General features: G+C 41.0%; 1 protein-coding gene across 3 annotated transcripts in view; it reads left to right on the top strand.

Moving 5' to 3' along the window:
• Positions 1 to 7,654, top strand: part of LOC139643417 (MAGUK p55 subfamily member 2-like) — an 11,052-nt gene extending 3,398 nt beyond the window's left edge. For all 3 annotated transcript variants that reach the window (XM_071518559.1, XM_071518558.1, XM_071518557.1), the window contains 9 exons: positions 257 to 364; positions 902 to 1,021; positions 1,387 to 1,518; positions 1,716 to 1,818; positions 2,881 to 2,949; positions 3,110 to 3,271; positions 4,303 to 4,505; positions 6,550 to 6,678; positions 7,478 to 7,654. In XM_071518559.1, coding sequence (XP_071374660.1) covers positions 257 to 364; positions 902 to 1,021; positions 1,387 to 1,518; positions 1,716 to 1,818; positions 2,881 to 2,949; positions 3,110 to 3,271; positions 4,303 to 4,505; positions 6,550 to 6,678; positions 7,478 to 7,654 — 1,203 coding nt within the window. The remainder of the gene's footprint in view (positions 1 to 256; positions 365 to 901; positions 1,022 to 1,386; positions 1,519 to 1,715; positions 1,819 to 2,880; positions 2,950 to 3,109; positions 3,272 to 4,302; positions 4,506 to 6,549; positions 6,679 to 7,477) is intronic.
• Positions 7,655 to 8,240: the final 586 nt, after the last annotated feature.

Below are 8,240 nucleotides of genomic sequence, written 5' to 3'. Positions count from 1 at the left end.
TGATGTTGGTACACAACATTAGGACATGTAGCTGGGCTTTAGTTTCCCACCCTCAATTTAACATAAATTCAAAATGACCACCATGGAAATATGGTCTAGTGTGTAATCCATCCCAAAGCTAGGGAGGTGTGTTACATATCTACAGCCATGTGAGTTTGGGTAACCTTCACTGACTCTTCCATCTTCAGCGATATGAACAATATGTAATTCATCCCTGCGGTCAGTGAATGTGTGTGTGTGTGTGTGTGTGTTTCAGGGTGTGACGTTCCGGGTGGAGGGTGGAGAGCTGGTGATAGCCCGCATCCTGCATGGAGGGATGATAGACCAGCAGGGACTGCTGCACGTCGGAGATATCATCAAAGAGGTAAGGTAGACGCAGCATCGATTACTTACCATAAAGTAATCAATGATCTTCGTTGACCTCTATTGGTGGCCAATAGGAAGTCAATACATTACGGTGGGATTGGGAGCGCCTTGAAATTCCAGTGGGTGGCGAGTTTTTGTTCCAAAACAGTACGGGCCAGAAAGTGAGTTTTGAAAGTCCGAGATCTCAGCGAGCCAAGTAGCCTAATCGTTGAGTAAATGTTAATTATCAACAACTCCATCAATCCCCACGCAGATTATTATGGTCATTTTGTGTTATGGGGCAGTAAAAATGTTACTTATTGCAACTTTAATAGCCGGCAGAAATGATTTACTATCAATACACCAGTAATTTGTCCATATACTGTTTGTGTCAAGGTTGATTTCCTCACTTTCCATAAAACACATCAGTAGATATCCAGACTGGCTCAGTTCTTAGCTGCTACATGCTCAGCACAAGACAAAAAAAAAGTTAGAGAAGAAAGTTAAATGTCAATTGAAAAACGTTTTGAAAAACTGTTTTCCACTGTGGTGGCAGGTGAACGGACGTGAGGTGGGCCGGGACCCCAGGGTGCTGCAGGAGGAGCTGCAGGCGGCCAGCGGCAGTGTGGTTCTGAAGATACTGCCCAGCTACCATGAAGCCATACCACCCAGACAGGTCACACACACACACACACACACACACACACACACACATAATGCATAATGGTAATTGAGGGGAAGTTCCATACTGAAACTTGGTTGGAAAATTACAAACTCAAACTTAATTTTCTATTTCAATGTAGTCAGTGTATTGAGAGATAGTATATATGTGTATAAATGTACATGTAGAAGTAGCATATTTGTAAGTGTTTGTGTGCGTGTGTGTGTGTGTCTTTATGATGTATGTGTTGTTTTGTATTTTTTTGGATATAAAAATCGCTATTGATAAAAGCATATTATGTGAAACGCGCCACGGAGGACGGAAAAGTAGGCATATTGAGAAAGACCCGCTGTCTATAATCTGTGCTCCTCTGTCTCCAGGTGTTCTTTAAGTGTCACTATGACTACGACCCGGCCAATGACAACCTGATTCCCTGCAAGGAGGCGGGGTTAAGGTTTGAGACAGGAGACATCCTGCAGATAGTCAACCAGGACGACCTCAACTGGTGGCAGGTAGAGTAGAGAAAGAGTGTGTGTCCGTGTGTGTGTATGTATTTTTGGCGGTGATGGGTTGACGGTGGGTGCTGCCTGTGTTTTCAATCATCAAACTCTTTCTCACTTGTCTTTGTTTTGCTCTGCTGAGTCTTTTCCTAATAGGCAGAAAGCAGTTCAAATTCAGATTTTCTTTCTGCCTGGTGTGTGCTGTCCAGGCCCATCACGTGGAGGGCGGCAGTGCGGGGCTGATCCCCAGTCAGCTGCTGGAGGAGAAGAGGAAAGCTTTTGTCAAGAGAGACGTGGAGCTGGCGCCCGCAGGTAGACGGAGAGAAAGAAAGAACTGTGAGAGTGAAAGAAACTCCAGAACAGCCCTGAAAAGAAATATTTGCTTCATTTGGTACCCGAAATATTTGTGGTGAACCAGGGAACTTGTGATTGTGAATATGAAGGCACAGGCTAGTGCGACATAAGCTGACTGAATACCAGTGGTGGAAGGTAACTAAGTACATTTACTCAAGTAGGCTACTGTACTTAAGTACAATTTTGAGGTACTTGTACTTTACTTGAATGTTTCCATTTTATGCTACTTTGTACTTCTACTCCACTACATTTTAGAGGGACATATTGTACTTTTTACTCCATTACATTTATTTTACAGCCATAGTTACTAGTTACTTTTCAGATCAGTATTTTATATTTAAAACACTTGATCATCTTTATAAAATAACTATAAAATATCATTGTTATAGATTAGACTACCCAAAAGTATAGCTAAATTGTTAAGATTAGCTTCATGTTGACAACTTTAAAATGCTGCTTACATGTACATGTATGTCAATAAATCAGTATTAATATTCCAATAATTTATGAAAAATATAACTCTCTAAATGGGGACAGTTTGCATAATGAGTATGTTTACTTTGATACTCTAAGTACATTTTGCTGCCAATACTTATGTACTTTTACTTAAGTAAGATTTTGAATGCAGGACTTTTACTTGTAATGGAGTATCTTTACATTGTTGTATTGCTACTTTTAAGTAAAATATCTCAGTACTTCTTCCACCACTGCTGAATACTGAGGGCTAGAAAACAAGCTGCAGGACCATGTGATATTTGAAGATACTAAAGAATTACAATGGGATGACAGCCAAGCCCAGGACTTGGAACGAGACAATGTAATTTCCCCATTGATCATACAAATAATACCAATAATAATTACCACCATTTCCACCAAGAATACCAGTTTGTTTTTTAAGAACAATGCCCAGGTCACTGAAAGGTCTCTCTCTGTCAATTGCATTGTTTAATTACAACTGACTACTTTACATTTTCAACTTTCATGCCCAAATTATTGTTGATATCTGTGCGTCTGTTACAGGAAATTTGTGCACTGGTGTTGGAGGGAAGAAGAAGAAGAAAATGATGTATCTGACCACCAAGAATGCAGGTAACAAAAGCCTGGATACTATTTGTATTATAGCCTTTTTTCCTAATAGTAGGTAGTAATAATTCTTTCTTTGTTTTCCCAATCTTCCCTTTTCCCTTCTTTCCTTCTCCATCCTTCCTTCTTTCTCTTCCTCCTTCCTTCCTTCCTTCCTTCCTCTCAGACTTTGACAGACACGAGTTGTTGATCTACGAGGAGGTGGCCAAAGTCCCGCCTTTCAAGAGGAAGACTCTGGTTCTGATTGGTGCCCAGGGCGTGGGGAGGCGGAGACTGAAGAACAAGCTTCTGCTGAGGGATCCACAACACTTTGGCACCACCATTCCATGTATGAAATACATATGTATTAAGTGGTAAACTGTGAGATTCACAATGTCTTTTTAATATTTATTTATTTATTTTTACATCTTTGTTGCTCAGCGTCATCACTGTGGTGTTTTTGCACTGCACTTCCCACAGATCACCTGTCAATCACACAGTGTGGGCGGAGCTTGGATTTTCTGTTGATGCAGTTTGAGTTTCTCTTTTCTCTGTCTGTTCAGCCATGGTGGCTATCGCTGCTCATGCTAACTACCCAGTCCTTCTTCTTCTGTTGATTCCAAACAAACTGGAAACGTAAAACGCATCACTTCCTATTTACCAGAGGATTATTCCCTTTTTTTTTTTTTGTTTAGAACAGACAGTGGTGAAGCTTTATGAACTGGATATAGGTTGGATCACTGTTGAGTTAGAGGAATTGGCGATAGAGAGTAGTGAAACAGACATTATTTCTATTAAACATATTATTATTATTAATTTATTATTATTATTATTATTATTATTATTATTATTATTATTATTGTTTAACTCACAACAACTCAACTACCTAAACACATTAATGTCATCAAATAACTAACTCAAACCAACCTCTACAGCACTAAATTGCTACCAAACTATGTGCTACTAGCTAACCTCTACAGCACTTTGTTAGTTGTCTATCTACCTTCCTAACTAATTAACTATTCAATGAAACATTTCCAGCACCATACACCATATGCACAACATATGTGGCAAGGATGAATTGTTTGCACATCCTGCAGTACTAAAACAGTATAGAAACAGGCAAGATTGACAATGTAATTAACTAAGTAACTATTACATCTTCACCTATATAAGTATCAATTGTAATATTATGTGTTCTGTGTGTTTTGTGAGTCAAATCACTGTTGTTCAGTGTCTTAATACAAGTCTTATTTATAGTCCCAGAGGAAATTGATTTGAATTTACAGACAATAACTTAGTATTGGTTGTGTATGCTTGTGTTTATGGGTGTGTGTGTGTGTGTGTGTGTGTGTGTGTGTGTGTGTGTGTGTCCTCCAGACACCTCCAGAAAGCCCAAATCGGGGGAGCGTGAGAATCGGATGTATGCCTTCACCAGTCGCAGTAAGATGGATGCAGACATAAAGAACGGCCGCTATCTGGAACACGGAGAGTACGACGGCAGCCTGTACGGAACCAAGATCGACTCCATACACGAGGTGGTGGAGGCGGGACGCATCTGCATACTGGACGCCAACCCTCAGGTACACACACACACACACACACACATATATGGTATGGAACAGAACACTTTTTTGAGTTGTAAACTGGTATTTAGTACTGTAGTAGTATGAAATACAACAAGGCCAGTCACACTGTCAATATTTGAGCACAGATGTACCGGTGCTGTATTTATGTCAGCAAACCTGGCTCAGTTCACCCTCCAGTAGAGTAGAGAAATCTTTGTTATTATTATTTATCTTGCAGCCAGCAGATAAAAAGCATCCATAATAACATGCATGCATATAAAAAAGAGGGTAAATCAAAGTGCATCATCAACAGAACAGAGCATGCATCAACAATATGAGCAAACATTATAATTGTAGAAGCAGTCAGTGCCAACATCACCATCATCTTGTTTTATTACCTCCATCATCCTCACTAATGTGCCACAATACATGACAGTTAAGCATTAACATTCTTAGCTTTAATATTAACATTACAGTGGTTAAAATGAGCAGCTGGTCAAGGGCGTAGTGGACACGGGGTACGCGGGGGACACGTCCCACGCAGTTCCCGTATCTGTCCCCTCTGTCCCCCGCACTTTATTCCAAAATTCACGGTGGCGGTAGGCACATTCCCACGGCATTCTCCTACTCAGAATCATCTCTCTCTCTCTCTCTCTCATAGAATTCTTAAGGGAAACAATAATACTTGTATGATAGCGGTTTGCACTTGTATTTGTCAATTTTATTCCTCCTTTCCCCCTCTGTTTTTATTACAAATCACACTCTGCTGCCGTTTCTAACATCATTCAGTCATTTCCAATAATAAGTGCGCTTACAGTATTTCTATAATAACTCAGTCCTATAGTCCTATAGTAACTGCTTTAGGCCCGGATCTACTAAAGGTTTGCGCCACTGCAAATCGCATTGCGGGTGCTAAAACCTTGTTTTCTGATCTACTAAGACGGCCGTTTTTTGCGGTTTGGTCTAATCGCTTATGCATTTGTGGGTGTTCCAAGGCTGAGGCACAAAATAAAGGGAGGGATTTATGGAAATTGGTAGTGGACGTGATTTATCAAGTGGCGGTGGCCGCCTCCTGCTGATTGCACACGGAATTTAAGACCTAGTACAAGCATGTCTTATCATTTTGCGCATAGGATAGCTCTGCTGGAACTGTCTCTGGAACCGGTCTAAGATCAAAGTGACAGTCATCTACACAGCATAATGTAGTCATTAGATCGCAGGGTTTAAACGACTTGCGAGGCGCAGAAACACGTTTGGGTGCTTCACTTAGGCTAGATCATGGCCATGAATATTATGCTCAACAAATAAGACGGGCTGTTATGATGAATAGGCCTATAGTACTGTGACTTATTTGAAATCTGTTGATTTATGTTTGTGAAAATCGAATGGGAGAGGATCTTTCAATAAATCATTCAATAAAAATCATCTTACTCCTGAACAATCTGTCCCACTCACTTCTGAAATTATGGTTACGCCCCTGCAGCTGGTGTTCAGTTGGAGATGCAGCCGTTTTCCATACATATATATATGTTTTGTTTTTTTTTACCAAATGTCGTTTCTTAGGACAGTTCTTATACTGTATGTTGCCACCCCAGCTCCACCCTGTTCTTCTTCTCACCAACTCGGTCCCAAACCCCTTTCCTCTCCCTGCACATGTTCTTGCATTTTTCAAAATCGTACAGTAGGCAGAGAAACTGGGTGCAAAATCAATTTCTTGCATATGCCTTTATTTATCTAAGGAAAGCCAACTGAGCACCTATGCTCTTTTCCAGCCATGCCCCGCTTCACACTCAGTTACATACCTTCACATATCTTATACTGCTGGCCTCTGACCAGCTCCACTCCAGCAGTTCACGGTACAGAATTTCAGATCGGGTATTTGAACCCGCTTCTCTAAACTCAAAGCTACCACTTCCCCATGAAGACTGCAGATATCGGAGCTTCTAGACTTCACATTATTTCAATATAGAGCTAATTCTAATGTGCATGTGCATGTACATCTGTTTGTGTGTGTGTGTGTGTGTGTGTGTGTGTGTGTGTGTGTGTGTGGCCATTCCAGTCTCTCAAGGTGCTGAGGACCTCAGAGTTCCTGCCCTATGTGGTGTTCCTCCAGGCTCCGGACTTCGAGGTGCTCAAGGCCATGAGTGACTCAGCTGTGGAGGCAGGGGTGGTGACAAACACCGTGACGGTAAGAGACACACACACACATACACACACACACACACGCACACACACATGCACATATCGAAAGCTAACATAACATGATTTCAGTTCAACCAGTTGAGGAACCAGCTGTCCAGCAGAATTCAATATAAACTGAAAAAACAAGTGAAAACCATACACCAAGTTTTGAAAAGCAACCATCACTGTTAACTGTATACTTAGCAAGGCCTGCTATGCTAACATTACATCCTCAACAAAGGAATAAGCGCACTTAGAAAAGAAAAAGTCCAACAAAGAATATGTAAAACGTAACTCAAACAGTGTGAGGTAAAATGACTCGACTTAACTGGAAGGGAGCTTGAATTTAATTCCTCTCACTAGCAAAATGCTTCCGCAAGCAATCTGAATTGTAGAGCAATGTGAAAAGGAAAATGCAATATTTCAACGCAACGGCACTGAAAACTAGCAGCAGTGGAAGCAGTAACTTAAAGGTTACTCCAAATGTTACTACCACAGGCATTTTAGACATGCAGAGTTCAACAAGGACCTAATGAAAATCCTACAGTCTCTCCACCACATCAGCAAGCATAAAAATTGCAACCAAATAGCTTAACACCCCCCTCCCTGCCTATCTCTGTGTGTGTGTGTGTGCGTGTGTGTGTGTGTGTGTGTGTGTTATATTTTGGCAGATATTGTAGTTGTAATTTGAGATGAGAGAGGGGCTGTAAGGGACTGTCCTGATCTACACTCATAACTGTCTACACTCTGTTTACTCTCTCTCTCTCTCTCTCTCTCTCTCTCTCTCTCCCCCCCCCCCCCGTCAGGATGGGGAGATCCAGAGGACGTGCGACGAGAGCGCCCGTATCCAGGCGGCCTACGGTCACTACTTTGACCTCACCATCATCAACGACAACCTGGACGAGACCTACCGCACCCTCAAGGCCGCCCTGGAGACGGTTGCTAAGAACCCCCAGTGGGTCCCTGTCACCTGGGTGTTTTAGGGAAGGGGGTGAGGAAAGGAGAGAAGGAAAGAAGGAGGGAAAGAGGGAAGGAAGGAAGATACTGCTGTATAAATAGTGGGTATCTGTATACAGACTTTTACACAAATTTCAAAGTTTCCTGTGTCAAAGAGTGTGAGAGATGTTTCATAGAAATGAGACCTGAGAAGATGATTACTGTGCGTGTTATGGATATGACGGTGATCAGTATTGGGCAGACAACAGTAATGTGATTACTTTTTTCAGTAAAGGCTAGTGTAAGGGATTACAATTTCGGTAACGCTTTACAATAAGGGTCACTAAGTTAAGGGTTAGTTAATGCTTAATAAGCATTAACTAACCCTTAATTAACATTTAACTAATGTGTAATTTACTAATGGTGTTCATGTTAACTAAGGTATTAATTTATACATTATTTAATAGATGATAGATTTAAAAGATGACTATTAAATAATGTATAAATTAATACCTTAGTTAACATGAACACCATTAGTAAATGATTACCAGACACATTAGTTCAATGTTAATTAAGGGTTAGTCAATGCTTAAGCATTAACTTCGGTACTCCGGTACTTAAACCTGAACCCCC

This window comes from Centroberyx affinis, unplaced genomic scaffold (assembly GCF_046629955.1).
Source record: "Centroberyx affinis isolate AG114_WGS23_722 - 3 ecotype Tasmania unplaced genomic scaffold, CSIRO-AGI_Caff_v1 ptg000600l_1, whole genome shotgun sequence".
Taxonomy (NCBI): Eukaryota; Metazoa; Chordata; class Actinopteri; order Beryciformes; family Berycidae; genus Centroberyx; species Centroberyx affinis.
The sequence above is the reverse complement of the archived record's forward strand: the minus strand, read 5'-3'. Positions and strand labels throughout refer to the sequence as shown.